Below are 17,523 nucleotides of genomic sequence, written 5' to 3'. Positions count from 1 at the left end.
ATGTCGTCCAAAGTCAAGTCCAGCTTCAGCAGAAGCAGTAGTGACCCGTCCGAGGGGGACTCCGTATCAACCCCCGAAAACATAACCATGAAGAAAGTGCGGGCGGTGCTATACGATGAGGCGATCACCTACAGCGAAAATAACACCTACTACAAGATGTCCAATATATACAACTGCAACAGTATGGATTCTTATATAGACTATGTGAAGAGGTCCAACTATACCAGGAGCTACGAGCAGGAGATGATTTACAACGAGGCCCTCAGCTTATACAACAACCGAAACAAGTACATCCGGAAGAGGTACAAAAATGAATTTTACGTTAATATAAAAAGGAACTTGCGGAGGGGGAGGTACTTTGGAGACGACAACGATGACCTCCAAGGGGGAGAAGCGGGCACTGAGACTAACCTTGGGGGAACGCCCGAACCGATGGACTACACACAGGAAAGGAACCTAAATGAGTACCTATACCGGGAAAGGAAAAAGGAGCAAGCAAACCTGTTTAGGAAAAAGTACCTAGAGATGTTTGCAGAGGGGAGGATCACTGCAAAGGGGCCGAAGGATGCACAGGATAGGAGACGCATCCCCTTGGCAGGATTAACCCATAATAACATTACAACAGGTGGGGTAAAAAAAAATGACAGTTTGTTTTCACAAAAGGGAACAGACATTGATTTCCCCTCACCAAATCGGGTAGATATTCTTCCTGGGGGTAGTCGATGCAGGACAAACATACTAAGTGACTTGCGGGACCTGAACAGCATGAGTGACTCAAGTAACATTTTAGAAGAAGAGGAAACGAACTTCCTAGAACAACTAATTAAATTAAGATACACACCAGAGTATATATCCCAGCTAAGTGATCTGTTTGAAAACCCAAGAACATTGAAGAAAGCTAATGTAAAAGTGCTAAAATGGTTGAATTATCAGCTAAGTAAAGGATACTGGTTGGAAAGGCTTTCCTTATTCCTTCTCGGATTAACGATCGCAATTGGCGTTGGAAATATAGAAACGTTTTGGTCGTTGATGTCTACCTGGCATGGTGTTATATTTGTTCTACCATATATTATCTGCTATTGTTTCGTTTGCCATCCCATCCTTACGTTTGAGTTGTATATAGGACAGCTAATCAGAACGTCGTCTCCCTTTATCTTCTATAGACTCCTAAAGCAGTGTGCATCTGTTGGGTTCTTAATGGTTCTAACGTGTCTAATAAATGGCTACATAAATACTTACAGAACCGCTGCAGAGTACTTCATCTATTTGATTAATTCATTTAAAAGGGATCTGCCATGGAAGCTAAACAGCAAGGAGATAAACTTCTGTACCAGTTTTAAAAATGACTTCATCAAATGTCACAAGTTTAGACCACTATGTTTTTTCTCTAGATCGATCTCTTCCTGTGTCCCCAACAGTTTAGGAAAAGCCTTCCTAATTTATCAGAACAAATTTTTTCCGAACAACTTCTTCTACGATAGATTACTTCACATTGACAGTAGTGAGAATTTCGCACATATTTTTTCTAATGGCACTTCCTACATTGATAAGGATACCTTTATTTTCCTTTTTGTGTGTAATTTTTTTGTCACCATATTTCAGCTTTTGGGGTTGACCAACTTTGCCTTTTCCTCTGCTCTTGTTCTGCTCCTCATTGGTTTCCTCTCCATCACGCAGTTCGCCACCATGTTCAACTTGACCAGCGCCACGCAGGCCTACGTCTACGTTCTCAGTAGGTTACCCCGTTAAGCGGTTTAGCCTACCATCAGCTAGCCATTATACATTAACGATTAACCACTAGCAATTACCATTAGTGACACCGCCCTTTCATCACGTCTCACCCCTTCGGTTTGCAGAGTCGTGGAAGTTCTCCTACCTGTACACCTACTCGTCTATCTGGTCCCAGTGCGTCTCCTTCTCCCTCTACGAACTGTCTATCGGGATGGGCATCTACGCCTCGCTTGCAACCAAGACTAGGTAGGGCAGAAACCAAAAGGGGAAATGAAATACCTCCTCTGGGTGTAATCCCCCGTGGGAGGCTACAAACACAGTTCACACCCTCCAACAATGTTTTGCACACATCTTTACCATTTCACCCCTGCAGAATCGGAACCAACTTGTCCTTCGACGGATACGCAATCACCACGTGGAATTCCATCATCTCCTCCCTCATGTTCTTTTCAGCAGGTAGTTTCTGGTGGAGCTAAAAGGGGGTTCCGCTCAGCAGAGGATATTCCTACACGGAGTATGCTCACCACCCCGCTAAACGACTTCTTCCTATTGCTAATGCGAAGCATCCCCTTTATAACCGTCCCGTTTACCGCCCCCACAGTTGCCGTCATCGGCTTCATCGCAAACAGCATCAGCTCCAACTTCGTGGACATGCTGGAGTTTTCGAGGAAGGACTGCTCCTTCATTCTCTTCCCCGTGGGGTTCACGTACCTGCAGAAGATGGAGGTAAGAACATCGCAAGGGCTATTCATCTGATCCGTTCTAACGGTGCAAAATAAGTTCCTCCTTTTCACTGAGGTGTGCTTTCCACCCCCCGTCTACCCGGCAGAAAACCCTGTGCATGCTGTACTACGGGTCCTACACCATCCTGTCGTGTGCCTCGCTAGCCATACAGTGTGAAGTCCTAGTCATGACAATACGCAACTTTAAATTCTCCAAAAACATTCAGAAGCGAACTATCATTTTAACTCTCTCCCTGTTCTTCTTCCTGTCTTCCTTCTTCATTTCCAACAAAGACACAAAAAACATCCTATGGTTTCTATCCCTTACCATATCGGAAAATGCCCGAGTCTTCGTCTCTCTGTTGATTTGTATTATTCTGGGTTGGCTGTACAACATGGACTTTCAGTGTCGCCATCTGACCAGGAGGAGTAAAATATGAAAAAGGGTGGAAAACCCGTTTGGTGAATTCTACACACGGTTTTCATGCAGTAGAATAGTTACACCTCCTGCATAGTCCATCGCTTATTAACTCGTCCAACCTGACATCGTCTCTACTCCCCCCCCCTCTCAACATACACATACCAACAGGCGTCCTCTCATTCAACCTTACCTACTGGGTATTGAATTTATCCATCAGCGTCCTCTTTAATTACCTGCCTTACCACGTGTACGTCCTATACATTGTGCGGGTAGGAATATTCGGGATAAGCACCCTGGTTGCCTTGTGTGTGCTGAAGAAGGAAATGAAAACGAAGAAGGGGAAGAAGAAGAAAGATTTGAGCAATCTTACTTTCAAGGTAGGAAAAAAGAAAAAAGGGGGACGCACACACACACACACACACACATATTGGATCGCTCCCCTTCCGGTGTGGATGCTACTAATTGTCACCAGGGAGCACGCAATAATCCTCGATATGCTTTTCCTCCTTTTTTACTTTTTCACTTTGCTTCCTCCTCTTAGGAAATCCTATACATCCTCTACATCGGAAACATCGAACAGCTGAGAATGGAGCTACAACGAATCATCAGCGGGAACGTCTTCATGGGGAGCATTTCCATGGGTTGGTCCGTGTGCATAAAGTACATTGGGACGTCCATTTTGCTTTCTGCTTTTATTGAATTTGCAGATGGGGTGTTTTATAGCAATGAATTGAAGGAGAAGATGAATCTCATTCCCCAGGGGTGGATCGTCTTCGCCATTCTCTTCTGGGTGTTCACGCTGCTGTTGTTGGTCCTCTTCCCGCTGTGCGTCACGGTAATTTGCTAGGGAAGACAATATCCCGTCGGACCGATATTGCGACTAAAGCATATACGCAAAGATGACGAACCTGTCACGTGTGGTATACACCCTCCACCCCGTTCCGCAGGCTTTCGAAAAGTGGTGCGCCCACGAGGACTGCTTTGCGGATTTCGCCCTCCTCCCCTCCAAGCCCCTCAGGGAGATCCATAACTTCAGCATCCTCTCCTACTTTTGGGAATTTACTGGCACGGAAACCAAAAAGGGGAAGAAATACCCCCAGAAGGTTGACATGGAGTAGCGGTCATATGTGCGGCCATATATACGCACAGAAATGGCCCATCCTAACTGGCGCATGTTAACGCCAATCGAAGGAACATCAATTTGGGGATCCACCTCCCAGTGCGGCTAGTGAATAGTGAAGCGGCTGCGACAGTTACAACGTTGGTGGGGTTGCCTGTCCCTGTCTCTCCACGTAACTTTTTTTTTTTTTTTTTCCATTTATGCATTTTCCAAATTGGACAGCGCAGCATAGAGCATAACAAATGAAGGGACGTCACCCAGGTGGCTAATTTGAACATTCACATGGACGTTCACATTGTACACCTATGGAAGAGCTACCTGTCAAGTGGGTCAACCCCTCCACCTTCCGTCCGTTCCATATATGTTACTTCCACGTTGACAATTGGGGTGAGGAAGTAAGCCTGTCCTGTTCCCTTAACGATAAACGCAACAGGAGAATTATGCGTGTGTCATCATTCCGTAAAGGAAAAAATTAACTTACTCCTGTTGGTAATCCTTTTTGGGAAATTTTTGTGGACAGACTGAGCGGTTTGGTTCCCTTCCAAATTCTGCGTGCAATTGCGTCTGCCATATTGCGAGGGGGGTAGCAACCCCGCAGACGTAAGGATAGGTATAGGTACAAGTACACACATGTACTTATATTTGACCCCCCCCCCTTTCCTGATCTAGCTACTGCAAAGACCATCCCTTATTCACGCGAAAAAACTTTTACGATGTGTACTCGTGGTGACCTTTTTTAGGACATAATTAAGTCAGTGCTGCCCAAAGGGGGAACAAAATTTCCCAAGTGCGTGTGACATCCGTGTGTGCACGTCCACATTTTCAGTTTTTCATTTTAATATTTTGCCTGAACAAGTCAGAACATTTCTGCAAAATGGGACAGAAAAAAAAAAAAAAAAAAAAAAAAAAATGGTTAGTCGTACAGCTAGATGGTCTTTTTAAAAATTGGCCAAGAACCCTTGCTTCATTCCTCCAATGTGTGTAAATCTATTTGTCTATGGGATCATTCCTTAGTCCACCTGACACTTGGAGTGTTTTTTTTTAAGTTATTATATTTCCCATTGAGCTTACCACATTACGTCGCCAACTTTTTTTTTGTGACTTTTTAACGCGATCCACAGTCCCAGACGGGGATGATGGAAAATCACTCCAATTCCGTTTGACTCACGAGGGACGACATATAACGTAGCAACGGGGAAGATTCCCACTTGGGATCCATGTGCCGTTTGCGTGTCACCCGAGTATATATACAGCCAAGCGCTTCATTCTTTGGATTCCCTTTGTAAAGGCTTCTTTTGCTTAAACAAGTCACCATATTACGTGATGCCCACGGGGGTACACCTATCCAAGTGGGAGGAAAGAAGAAACGCAACACACCAAGCGTAGGGAACCATCCCACAGCACAGCATAACCGAGAATAACAGTACACACGTGGTCCGGTAGGAAGACAGAATTTAACCCATCACGGACGAAATGAACCTGAGCATTACGATACGAGGAGGCCTGAACGGGTCAAGCAGCGGAACTAGCCAAAGTGGGTCCAAAAAATATGGCAGTAACGTGCTGCACAAAAAGAAGCTAAAAAAAGACGTTCCAGAAAAGAGGAAAGGAAAAATCGTGGCAAAAAAATCTAAAAATCTGAGTCCAAAATTAGGAAGCAGTATTTCTGTCTTACCTTCTGATAAAAGAAATAACTTACATTCGCTGGAAAGAGTTCTTTCTGAGGTGGGGGATGGGGACAGCCACCACCAGGGGTGGAGGAAGTACGCACACAAGTTCGGCCTCCTGGGACGGTTCGTTTCGAAGGGGCACACAGGGAGCGGCAGTTCGGGAGGAACAAAAAACGGAGGAAGTTTAAAAGGAACAACACACAGCGGAAGCAATTCGCAACGGTCCGGGAAGAAAAGTACCCACCCCAACCATACGGGAAGCAAGTTGGTAAAACAAGACGCAAAAGCAAACACACAAGAAGAAAAAAAAAAAAGCCATTTGACTAATTTGCAAAAAAATACTCCTCCAAGGAAAAACAAAAATTTCTACTCATCCAACTTAAACACACCAACTGTTTCCACCGGAGGAAAGAAAAGTTACAAACTGAGTAAGCTACTAACACCTCTGGAAAAGTTTGGAAAAAAAAAAAAAAATAGAGCTAGCCGAAATTTTCTGGGATTAAAAAAGGGGGTAAACATGACTAAGGGGTCAAGCAGCAAGGCAGAAGGTGAGACCTCCCAAAATGAGGCTTCACAAAATGGGGACGCACAAAATGGACTGCCCGTTGGGAAGACAGGTTCTGGCAACAACCACCAAGAGGGGGACCCCACCGATGGAGCCAAGCAGTCCGTCACTGCATCATCTTCCCTTACCAAAGGGGCCGAAGTGGACATCGAACAGGTAGGTCACCTTACAGGGAAGTCACCTGAAGAGCAGGAGAATCTATCCGGAGAAGCACCCTTCGGAAGGTACACAGCAGAACCAACCAATCCTTACTTCACCAAAGGGGAGTACGACCCGTCAAAGGATATACTTCGAGAGCAGACATGTTTCTACGACGCAGGGAGGGTCTCTGCTAGTTTGCTGCCCGGTTACAAAGAAGTAAGCTTCGAGGGGATAGCTGCAGCTGAAGGGAACAACGCATCTGCTACAGAGTCCAGCAAGGTACAAAGAAATGCTATGTATCTGCCGAACCGATTTTATAGTCATCATAACTTTAACCCAGTCAGAAGTCAGGGTGGTCAAGACGAGGCCTACTACATTAACGGGTTAAGAACGTTGGATGGTTCTCTCTTCACTTCGGTCGACCTGTCTCAGGGGACAATCCACAAGCAGTACAACATCGGGGTTACCTATCCTTATGGAGTTCCCTTTGTGGATGTGAAGCAGAGGGGGAGGCCGTCACGGAGGTGATGGAGTGGGGGGTCACACGTCCGCTACCCCCCAAGGGATGAACAGGCATTCACAGGCATGCACATGTAGTTTCCTACTGCTACTCACATGTATGTAGCGTTCATCATGTTGAGCTTTTTTTTTGTTTATTTTTTTTTTTTTCTTTACACCGTCCACACGTCCAAATGGGAAGTGGAGAGAAGAAACATGTGTTTCCCTCCCCGATCGTTGCAAGCATGTTTTTGAAGACAACCTATTTTTAATTAAACTATTTTGTGAGCGTCCCTCTTCGTTTGCATCTCACGTTGGGTTGTTCTTCACCCAAAAAAAAATGTTGCTTTTTTTTTTTTTTCTTCCGAACGGGTCATTTCTGCGGCGGTGCGGCAGCTCGCCATTTTGGTTGCGCTTTGCATAACTGCACTGGTAGCGGATAGTTTACCCCCGCCTTGGCAGGAAAAAAAAAAAAAAAAAAAAAAAAAAAAAAAAAACTGTAAGGTTCTCATTCCAAAGGGTACCTTAGCTTCAAACAAATTTCTACTTGAAATGGTCATGGCTCCAAATGATTCACCCGTTACAACGTCGAGCAGATATACACCTTCGGGAGAACAAACTTGCTGGGAAGAGTATTTTTTTTTCGCTTCCTCTGAACCAGATTGTAGAGCGAACCCCACGTAGTATTCTCTCAATATGTACTTCCGTCACTTTTACAACAATTTCAAGGAGGAGTATGCCTACCTCCGGGGGGAGGACGAATTTCTGCCGCCCATTTTGACATGCAACCGGCCCAATAGCATGGTACTGCACGGAGTAGTGTATCGGTTCACTCACGCGGTCACTGTATACGTGTTGGTCACCTATAAGTTTCCCCTTGTTACCCCCCGCAGGAAAACGACACCATCGTAAGGCGGATCCCCCAGAGCATACTTAAAGGCGTGGAGGAGCACAACGCAGAGTACACGAAGAAAAACAAAATAGACGTCAAGTTAGCAAAAATCAGAGAAATATTTACAAATGGACACAAACATACATACGAAATGTTATCCTGCCAGGAAGACAAACACACCTGGGAATTCCTACTCTCCTATTTTATCCAAACAGGAACAAAAATTGTAAATAATTCGTGGCTTTTTAATGAATATTATTTTTATCGTTACCTGACCTGTTCATACGATTTTGAAAAAACAAATTATGATTTTTTTGATTACGAAAAAAAGGACTCCATAAAGTGCAACAAACATTTTATTGAAAAAATATGCACATGTGCGAAGGAGTTACTGGAACTTTACGATAAGAATGAAGAGGAAAAGGTGTTTGCCATTTTTTTTTATTTCTCCTTATGGTCTAACCAGTTCGACTTGAGTTGGAACCCCACCAAAAGTAAGGGGGAACAACACAAGGTGGACGAAACGGACATAAAAAAAAAGACTCTCCAGGAGAAGCAGTTTTACTTCGGCACGGATGACGTGGATAAGCTCCACGATAGCATGTATTTGGACAAGGTTCTTTGCAACGACATGGAGGCCCTACGCAGGGACATCACCTCGAAGGTAGGCCGTTAACTCACCAACCGGTTAACCTGCCCATCGGTTAACCCACCAACCGGTTAACCTGCCAATTGGCTGACCCCTTTCCCCTCTTCTGCCGCAGCACTGGCCACGATTCGACATCGTCCTCGACAACATGGGGCTGGAGTTCATCACGGACCTCTGCCTCCTGCACTTGCTGAGTCGATACTTCGATGAAGTGTATATTCACGTGAAGAAGTTCCCCCTCTTCGTATCGGACACCATGGAAAAGGATGTCCACTACGCGCTGGAATCCCTCACTAGCGACGATAAGGTAAATGGGGAAAGAAGAAGAAGAGAACCGGCACATGTGTTGCTCATCAAAACGTTTCCCTGCGTGTGTTCCACCGATTAACCATTTAACTGTTTTCCCACTTTTTCTTTTCCCAATTTTTTTTTTTTTTTTTTTTTTTTTTTTTTTTCAAGTACCCCAACACGGTGTTCATGGCGACCAAGTGGAAGGAATTCCTGCAGACCCAGAAGTGGAAGATACGAGTAAGTCTCTCACGGCTGACAACACTTGCTGATCAGCTCACCTCAAATATCGCTACTTTTACCACGTACCACTTTGCACCGTCTCCTTTTCCCCTCCGCAGGAACATGTCTACTGGAACCTGCCCCTCCCCTACTGGGTGATGCCAAAGGACCTCGTGGAAGAATTAAAAAGAAGCTCCTTCGTTTGTTTCAAGGGGGACGCCAATTATCGCAGATGCTTGGGTGACCTGAGCTTCAACTTCTGGCATCCCCACAAGGACGTTTTGGGATATTTCCCCATCAGGTTCATCGCCCTGCGGTGCTTGAAGTCGCCCATTTGGTAAGTCGTCCAATCAGCACCACACCCTCATCCCCCGTATGAAAATTGTGCACTTGTCTAATTATTCACCTTGCCCCTTTTTTTCCCATTCTGATCAGCTGTGGCCTCCAGAGAGACGTCGTGGAGGAGCTCAACAGAAAATCCCCGGACTGGTGCAACTACGGAGAGTAATGCAAAACGGACAGAAAGAAAAGCTAACAAAACAAATTATATTAAATTGATCCAACGCGGGTCGAAAGGTACTCTGAATTGACCCCCCGCACACACCCTTAAATGCTTTCTCCCCCCCCTCTCAGGTATGCCATTCTGCAGTACTGCCATCCGAAGGACCCCTCCGCGCAATGAATTGGGTGCAGGCCAAGAGGAAAAAAAAGTTACAAAGTTAAAAGGACACAGAAGGCAAAACACAAAACAACAGTCCACACACACTTATGAGTACGCTGTTACGACCACGCTGCCTGAGCGAGGAAGCGAAGTTGAAATCTCCCGGTATGTGCAAAACGGAAAGAAAATTAAAAAAAAAAAAAAAAAAAAAAAGAGGCCTAATTTGAACAACTGATGATTATTATTCCGCTCGAGGAAAGGTGCAGCCCAATTGACTGCGTCGATGGGATTTTCCTTTACCAAGTTTTACAAAAAAAAATTTTTTTTTTTTTTTTTTTTTCAAATTTTTTCTGATTTTTTTCGAATTAAGAGCGCGTTTGCGAAGCACTCGATTGCCTGCTTCTGTCCGATGGGGCCGAGTTTTTCGTGTGTTTTTCCTGCGCGTGGGGGAACAAGGGTGTGGCGATGTGTTGTACCCGTGCAGTCCACAGGTGGGAATAAACTTATGAATACACTTATGAATACGCTTGTGTGTTCACTCGTGTTTGCACATACCTTTGAGGGAGACCTGCGACTCCGAGATCCCCAGAGCAGAAGATATGTTTCGAACAATTTCCGCGCGAATGGGACTTATTTTGGGAACCTCCGCAATGACGATTATGTCTAAATTTGCGATGGCGTAATTCCTTTTATGCAAAAGTAGTCTGGCATATCTTAAAAAGGAAAGTGACTTTTTATTTTTATATTTTTCCGAGCCATCAGGGAAGAGGGTTCCCAGGTCCGAACAATTAATGCCGCCAAGTAGGGCGTCCACTAATGCGTGAAAAATGACGTCTCCATCGCTGTGCGAAAGGACGGAAATGGTATCCACTTGCACCCCCCCGATGGTCAGCCTTTTGAAGTTTTGCTTAATCGCATCAGCAGAGGAATCCGCGGTGATGTCTTCGGGGGGACCAACCCGTATCTGGTGAATGTCATACCCCTGGCCTATTCTCACACTGTCGTACGGGAAGGGCGGTTCCAAATTCGACGTTGTCGTAGGCGCTGGTGTTGTTGTTGGTGTCGATTTTAAGGTGAATTTCAATTTTACGTCCAACTTTGACTCCAGTTTTTTTTTTTTTTTTTTTCCACTGCCCGTGTATTTTCACTTCACGTATGTTTATACCTGGACCAAGGAAGCAGTGCCGTCCGACGAGTTCCTTTTGGACACCTTTTTTTTCTCTCCTTCCGTCTGATGAAGCTAGTAGAATGATAATCACGTAGGGAAGTAGCACTGCATAGGTGTAACGTATCGGTAACATCGTCTGGTTCGGAAAAGGTGCAGGGGTTAAAAGGGATGTGTGCAACTAGCGGAACTGAGAAAAAAAAAAAAAAAAAAAACACAAAATAGGGGGGTATACGAGTGAACACCCGGATGGATAATCACCCAACGGGGGAGTGGCATACTAGTTTTAGCAGAAAAGGCAAGTAAAACAGCAAACACATAAATAGTTGCATCACGCCAGGTGTTCCCACTTTGCTTCTCATATACCACTGCTACACTGCGGAGAAGTCTGCTAAGTTGGATCGAGCAGTTGGAAAAATGTTGCAATCTCAGCAGGTATCATCACTGGAGCGGAAAAAATATGAACAGGTCAGGCGATTTAGCCACGTTCGTGCACAAAAAAAAAAATAATAATAAAAACATAATAAAATATGATAAAATAAAAATAAATAATATATCCAGGTAGGAGATGGGCAAACGAATAAACTTGCCTGAAAACGTGCGTACAAAAGTACAAACATAAAAGCGTGCATAGAAACATACGTACTACCAAACAACCTCGCTCACCCGCGTCAAAACTCCGAACGCCAGTCCTGTATAATCGCCACTACAATGACAAATGACGCAGCGCTTCGGAAAAAAAAAAAAGATCGCAATTCTCCCCCAAAGTGAGAATTACCAAAGGGTACCACTGCTGAGGTTATTCCCACCCCCTGAACCCAAAACAACTGTCGTAAGGAAATGTCGAAGTATAGAGCCCCCCTCCCTCCGTACAATTTCAAAAGCAAAATAGAGAAAATCGACGAGGAGTTCCGCAGGAGTGGCACCTTCAGAAGGATAAACAACCGCAAGAACAATGAAATCAGGGATATGTGTAAGTTCATTTCTGCATATATGCTATGTGTTGGCAGATTACTTATACCACCAGCTTCCCCCAAAAAGGAAACATCGTGAAGATTGCCTACCAGCACCACAAAATGGTGTGCTAAACTGTAATGAATTTTTCCGCATATTACTCCCCCCTTTCTTTCTTTTTTTTTTTTTCAGTCATAAAACTGGGGACCGATGGATATTCTGACGCGTCCTGTTTTTACTCACTGGGAAATACCAAAATATTGGCACTCATGTAAATTTGAAAAATTTTGTGTAGCTCATTCGCTGCGGGCAATTTTGTCTGTGTATGTGTTCGCCGCGCATTTATGCTGCCTCTTCTACACCTTTCTCCACCCATCTCCACCATTTCCATTTTTAAGATATGGACCGAAACCCGACTCCAAGAATGCAACTTACGACAAGGGAAAGGTCTTTCTGGATATCAAAAGTTTGAATATGAATGACGATAGGGCCAAAGACGAGGTATTTTTTGCAATCCTAACGTGTACCAGCTAGCTATTTTGCATTTTTTTTTTTTTCAAATCTACCATTTTGCATGAACGTTCATAAGTTTTTGTTTGGTCTAACGTACATTAGCTAGCTAATTTGCACCTTTTTTTTTTTTTTTTCCCCATTGTAGAGCGATGAAAATATAAAGAACCTGCTACTAGAATGCGTTTCGAGCGTTATTCTGCTGAACCAGTACCCACAGTGCTCCATTAACATAAAGTGCCTAATCATTCAGAACGATGGAGGTAATTTGGAGGCGCGTGAAATTGTCTTGCTTCACGTGTCCAGTTGTGGGCCAAAGTCGCCATATGTGCGTGGGGAGATCAAGCAAATGCACCTCCTTTACCCATTATTGCGCAAATATAAACAGCCCACCATGTCGCTTCCCCCCCATCCTTATCTTTTGCCAACCTTTAAGGCTGTCTGAGTGCCACCCTGACGTGCATATCGCTTGCATTAATCAATGCCCAAATTAAAATGCGGGACATGATCGTTTCCGTAAATGTGGTAAGATGAAAAAAAAAGAACAAAAAGAGGAAGTACCAAATATACCAAATATACCAAATATACCAAATATACCAAATATACCAAATATACCAAATATACCAAATATACCAAATATACCAAATATACCAAATATACCAAATATACCAAATATACCAAATATACCAAATATACCAAATATACCAAATATACCAAATATACCAAATATACCAAATATAGGAACACTCTACTGTGTTTATTGACTTAACGATAATATGATCTTTTCTTTTTTCCCCCCCTTTCTGCAAGAATTCAATCATTTGCCCAAACACGAAGAGAGTGTTTCATCTTGTGGACGTGGACAGTTTGGTATGCATGTGAAAGGGGAGAGACATTCCTTCGTTCTTATGTGCACGGCATCTATGGTGAACGTTTTGGGCACCCCACTGTTTAACCTCTTCCCAATGTGTGCACAACTCTATTCTTTTATGCAGGAGGAAAAATACTACAGAGGGAAATACGACACGAACAGCATAACCCTGGGGATATGCCTGAACCTCAGAACAGTGTGCTTCTTTCATGGGTCCGGGAATTCCTTTAACAGCAAAACGTTGTCCGAGGTAGGCAGGCCATTCTGAGCGTACTGCATGTTCCTCTGCGAGGGGCTCATCGTACCAACGCTCATCACCTAAACTTTTTCCCCCCCCCTCTGTGCAGATTATCAGCTACGCTGAATGTGCATGCAGATCCCTGGGGTGCGAAATAAAGACGGTATTAAAAAACTACATGGCGAAGAAGCACGAAATTTCGTGCGGTTAGGACGAAAGGCAGAACAAAACAAACATATCTGAATTTTCCTTTCGGGGGTAGACAAATCTGTTGTGATCGCAAAGGGATTGATGCACATCCACCTGGAGCACCTTCATGTAGATGTCCAGATAAACCCGCTGCTCTTCCCCCCCTCCGGACGTGTCCCTTTAATAATAACACGTCGCTGGGGTATTGCCCAATTCGGTTGTCCAACTTGCTGAATTGAGCAAAGATTCATTTTTTTTTTTACGCCTAAGTTGGGTCTTCTTTTTTTTTTTTTATTCGTATAGAACACACAGCAGTCAACACATGACTTCAAATTTTGCCTCATCCAAAGTTGACAAAATGTTAAAGATGAACATATGCATAAATAGGTTGTCCCCCTTCCATGCCGATGTCGCAGAATTACGTCTTTGCGTGGGGATGCGACTGCTAGCATAATTGGATTAAATGCTATTTTTCGTTTTGCTCATGTGCACGAAAGGAACAATTTACGAGGTTTTTTTTTTTTTTCTTTTTTCGTACTTCCTGGTGATGTTGATTTGGCGAGGCCCCAACTTCGCGCTTTCGCCCAGAGAGACTGCTCACAAGAAAGGGGTGATATGTTTGGAAGCAAAATAGCCATCCAATAGGTGGACTTGTTGCTAGTAAAGTATGAATGCGAAGGATGAGGATGATGCGTGTTGGCTGGGGCCATTTTCTCTCGTTTGAGGGGAGTTTCCCTACCATTGAAGTGTTTTCCCATGGGTAAGTCGAATGTGTTGGGGGTTATATATAAATAAATAAATATATATATATAAAAGGAAAGAAAAGCATGTATAGTGGTATGACAATTTATGCGTACTCATTGAACTTGTTTGGGCGCCCGGTTCAGTCCCTTTGGGAACGCACTGGTAGGCGAGTTGGCACAAAGGCAAAAGTGGAATTTTTTTTTTTTTTTTTTTTTTTTTTAATTCTTCGCATTTGTTCCAAGGTTGGCTTGCGCAAGCTTCGAGGCGTCCGTGCTGAGTTTTCGTCACGTCGCTATTACGTTGCTTTCCATTTTGTTTATAATTCGCTGACAGTTTGATGATTTTTTTTTTTTTTTATTTTCCTCTTTTTCTCGTCGTCTTCTTTTTTTCTTCCCAACTACGCGGTTGCTCGTCTCTTCCCCCCCCTGGACGATACAATGTATGATCTACTATGTATAATCTGATCGATGCGAAAGTTGGCCACTCCGTGACAGTTTTGTTTGTATGCCTCTGGGGCACGTCTCGCTGTTCGCCAACGAACATATAAAAGAAGGTGGAAAGGGAAAAAAAAAAAAATAATAAATAAAATAACCTCACTCCAAATTGATGTCGTTTTGGTAGCAAAAGCTGTAGGCAGTTTAGAGGTGAAAACATTGAATATATGAGCCCCCCAGGCAGCGTAGCCAGATCAGTCCAGTTTTGCTTCCTCCAGAGAGGTTCCCAAAACGGGCATCGCACCCATCTGATATAGGTGAACACCCTGTAAATCCCACTGAGTCGTTTATTAACCCCCCGAAAGGATGAACGATGAGGAGGAACGGATCTACATGTATTCTGATATTTTCTCGCATGGTCTGAGTGGAGAAGAAAACAGTGATGATGCAGTCGAAAGGGAAAAGAGGAAGACCAAAAAAAAAAAAAAAAATTTAAACGATAATAACCTAAAGAATGGAGAAAATGAATACAGTAAACTGAGGGCAGAAAACTCAACCATTTTAAATGACTACTTCGATGTAGAACCCATAAAAGATTTTACCCCTCAGGTGGTTAATGCGTCCTTGCACAGTGACTTTTTACAATTCCCACAGAATAAGGAACACACGTTGAATATCTTCGATGGGGAACTCACCGTGAATAAACACTCTGTGCAGTTGCGCAAGTCTGGGTTCTACTGCATCTACGTGGAGAATAGCAACAATGTAAGAATAAGAAGTGGCAGGGGGAATGTTACCTAACAATCCGCTACTGAATGACCACCGTTGTTCACCATTTCTTCTTCATTCACCCCACACACACCCGCAGAGCAAATGGGATAGCATCTACTTTGGGCTGTCCAAGATGCAAGTGGAAGTGAACTACAAACTGATCCCGCAGAATGAGGAGGAGGCAACCCAGGGGAAGACTCAGCTAAGGAATAAACAGGCCACTACTCGGGAGAAACCCCAACGGAGGAAAAGCCCATCGGTGAACCCAAAGGAGGAAGAAGAAGAATTAGACGAAGGAGGAGACGAAGCAGAAGAAGAGGGAGAGGGTGAGGAAAGTGACGAAGTGGGCGACGTGGAGGATGAGAAGAGAGAACCCACGATAATAGAAAATGAAAACCTGAATGATGAAATCAGCAAAATCTGTAACTACAATTTTGACCAGACAGATATTTTGTATGAAGAATCCAAAGAAAGGAAGAACAAAAAACATATTAGCAAAATGAAGGGTAGAAAAAAAAACTACTACGATAACTTAAGGGTGAAGCATAAAAAAAAGGAATCTGTTTCGTTAGAAGAGAATAAAACCAACACGGAAAACATTTCGTGCACTTTTCACAATGAAAATCAAATAAGGGTATCTTCGAAAAAGAAGAAATACGTCTATCTATACAATTGCAGTGCTAACAGTATGCTGCACTTGAATGTTAGCACTTGCATGTCCCTTGGCATGACTATAGAGTGCCGCTACGGGTTGCTTTACTGTGGCAAGTACAACCAGATCCCGCAGGATCCTTACACGCCGTTTAGAAAACCGTAAGTGGAGGAGCACACCCGGACGGAGCGGTGGCACGTTTGGTGTGTGTGTTGCTAGAATGGGCTGGAGGGGGGTTCTTCTCCTCGCTATGCAACCGATACAAACCCCTATTACAATGGCTAATTATTCACTTCCTAACCCCCGTGCAGCGTTTCCATCCTGTCTCTGGACGGAGGAGGCATCCTGGCCATGTCAACGCTAATCGTGCTGAACAGAATCGAAAATGAAATCCGGAAGGAGATCGGCAACGACGACGTGAAATTGATCGACTGCTTCGACATGATCTGTGGAACAAGTGCAGGTGGATTGATCTCCCTGGCTCTGTTAAAAGAGATGGGGCTTCGAGACGTCACCAACCTGTTGCCAAGTACCATGCAAAAAATATTCGAAGGAAACAGGAACCTAATTTCGGGAATCCTATTCGAAGGGTACGATATAAATAACGTGAAAGATTTATTTATGGAAAAATTGGGAAGCATGTTTATGTCTTCTTACAAAAAAGTGTATTGCTTCGTGACGGCAACGGATGTGAAACACAACCCGTATAAGTTGTTCCTCCTGAGGAATTATTCTCATAAGTACAATGCAATAAATGGGGAATCCTACGAAGGGATCAATAAGGTTCCATTATGGCTAGCTGCCTGGGCAACTGCATCTGCCCCAACGTATTTGAAAGGACCCAGTTCTGAGGATATTAAAGATCTGGGCTTCCACATAAAACCGGAGATACATCTTGTAGATGGAGCGTTGAAGGCAAGTAATCCCGCTCTTATCGCATTGGAAGAATGTGCCAGACTGAACAACAAAAATCTCTCTGCCTTTATTAAGGAGGAGCTAGATACGATAGTTTCCATAGGGACAGGAAAATCTCCTACCAAATTGACACAGTCAGTGGCTAGCGGAAAATCTGCCTCGACATTTGAAATAATACTTAATTCAGGTCACCTTCTAACTAGAGCAAATGAAACACATCGAGAAGTTCTGCAGTGGCTTTCCGACAGGGAGAATACCTACTTCCGTTTTAACGTTCCCAATATTGGGGATATAGACATCGACAGCCAGGACGTGCGTGACTTTGATTTAATAGCAAAGGCCACACGCGACTACCTCTTCGATGAAAAATTCTACGAGATAAAACGACTGGCGCATAAGCTGGCCAACAACTATATGCGTTCCAGGTATTTATAGCAGGTCGGCGAGGCCACACGTTACCGCTGCATTGGCTTCCCCCTTCTCCGGATGGGTGTGATTTG

General features: G+C 43.9%; 6 protein-coding genes across 6 annotated transcripts; 5 read left to right on the top strand and 1 right to left on the bottom strand.

Moving 5' to 3' along the window:
* Positions 1–3,992, top strand: PCOAH_00008760 (Uncharacterized protein; the record flags this gene model as incomplete). The annotated part of the gene is made up of 8 exons (XM_020057685.1): positions 1–1,732; positions 1,857–1,977; positions 2,105–2,187; positions 2,333–2,457; positions 2,561–2,882; positions 3,043–3,251; positions 3,416–3,709; positions 3,822–3,992. 8 exons carry the CDS (start codon positions 1–3, stop codon positions 3,990–3,992), a joined length of 3,057 nt encoding a protein of 1,018 aa, XP_019913259.1.
* A 1,475-nt stretch (positions 3,993–5,467) lies between these two features.
* PCOAH_00008750 (Uncharacterized protein) lies at positions 5,468–6,898 on the top strand (the record flags this gene model as incomplete). Its single annotated transcript, XM_020057684.1, has 1 exon — positions 5,468–6,898. The coding sequence occupies one exon, from the start codon at positions 5,468–5,470 to the stop codon at positions 6,896–6,898; it is 1,431 nt and encodes a 476-aa protein (XP_019913325.1).
* Positions 6,899–7,383: 485 nt separating this feature from the next.
* Positions 7,384–9,601, top strand: PCOAH_00008740 (Uncharacterized protein; the record flags this gene model as incomplete). Its single annotated transcript, XM_020057683.1, has 7 exons — positions 7,384–7,672; positions 7,762–8,424; positions 8,525–8,716; positions 8,869–8,937; positions 9,039–9,256; positions 9,355–9,423; positions 9,553–9,601. 7 exons carry the CDS (start codon positions 7,565–7,567, stop codon positions 9,599–9,601), a joined length of 1,368 nt encoding a protein of 455 aa, XP_019913068.1.
* A 320-nt stretch (positions 9,602–9,921) lies between these two features.
* Positions 9,922–10,935, bottom strand: PCOAH_00008730 (2-C-methyl-D-erythritol 2; the record flags this gene model as incomplete). Its single annotated transcript, XM_020057682.1, has 3 exons — positions 9,922–10,017; positions 10,136–10,710; positions 10,746–10,935. 2 exons carry the CDS (start codon positions 10,879–10,881, stop codon positions 10,667–10,669), a joined length of 180 nt encoding a protein of 59 aa, XP_019913094.1.
* A 128-nt stretch (positions 10,936–11,063) lies between these two features.
* Positions 11,064–13,529, top strand: PCOAH_00008720 (Uncharacterized protein; the record flags this gene model as incomplete). Its single annotated transcript, XM_020057681.1, has 9 exons — positions 11,064–11,343; positions 11,371–11,718; positions 11,892–11,970; positions 12,098–12,200; positions 12,358–12,472; positions 12,646–12,734; positions 13,020–13,079; positions 13,205–13,330; positions 13,428–13,529. 8 exons carry the CDS (start codon positions 11,586–11,588, stop codon positions 13,527–13,529), a joined length of 807 nt encoding a protein of 268 aa, XP_019913222.1.
* A 1,522-nt stretch (positions 13,530–15,051) lies between these two features.
* On the top strand, positions 15,052–17,458 carry PCOAH_00008710 (Phospholipase; the record flags this gene model as incomplete). Its single annotated transcript, XM_020057680.1, has 3 exons — positions 15,052–15,450; positions 15,554–16,269; positions 16,420–17,458. The coding sequence occupies 3 exons, from the start codon at positions 15,052–15,054 to the stop codon at positions 17,456–17,458; spliced, it is 2,154 nt and encodes a 717-aa protein (XP_019913247.1).
* Positions 17,459–17,523: the final 65 nt, after the last annotated feature.

The sequence above is a fragment of the Plasmodium coatneyi genome, chromosome 4 (genome assembly GCF_001680005.1).
Source record: "Plasmodium coatneyi strain Hackeri chromosome 4, complete sequence".
NCBI classification, from domain to species: domain Eukaryota; phylum Apicomplexa; class Aconoidasida; order Haemosporida; family Plasmodiidae; genus Plasmodium; species Plasmodium coatneyi.
The sequence above is the reverse complement of the archived record's forward strand: the minus strand, read 5'-3'. Positions and strand labels throughout refer to the sequence as shown.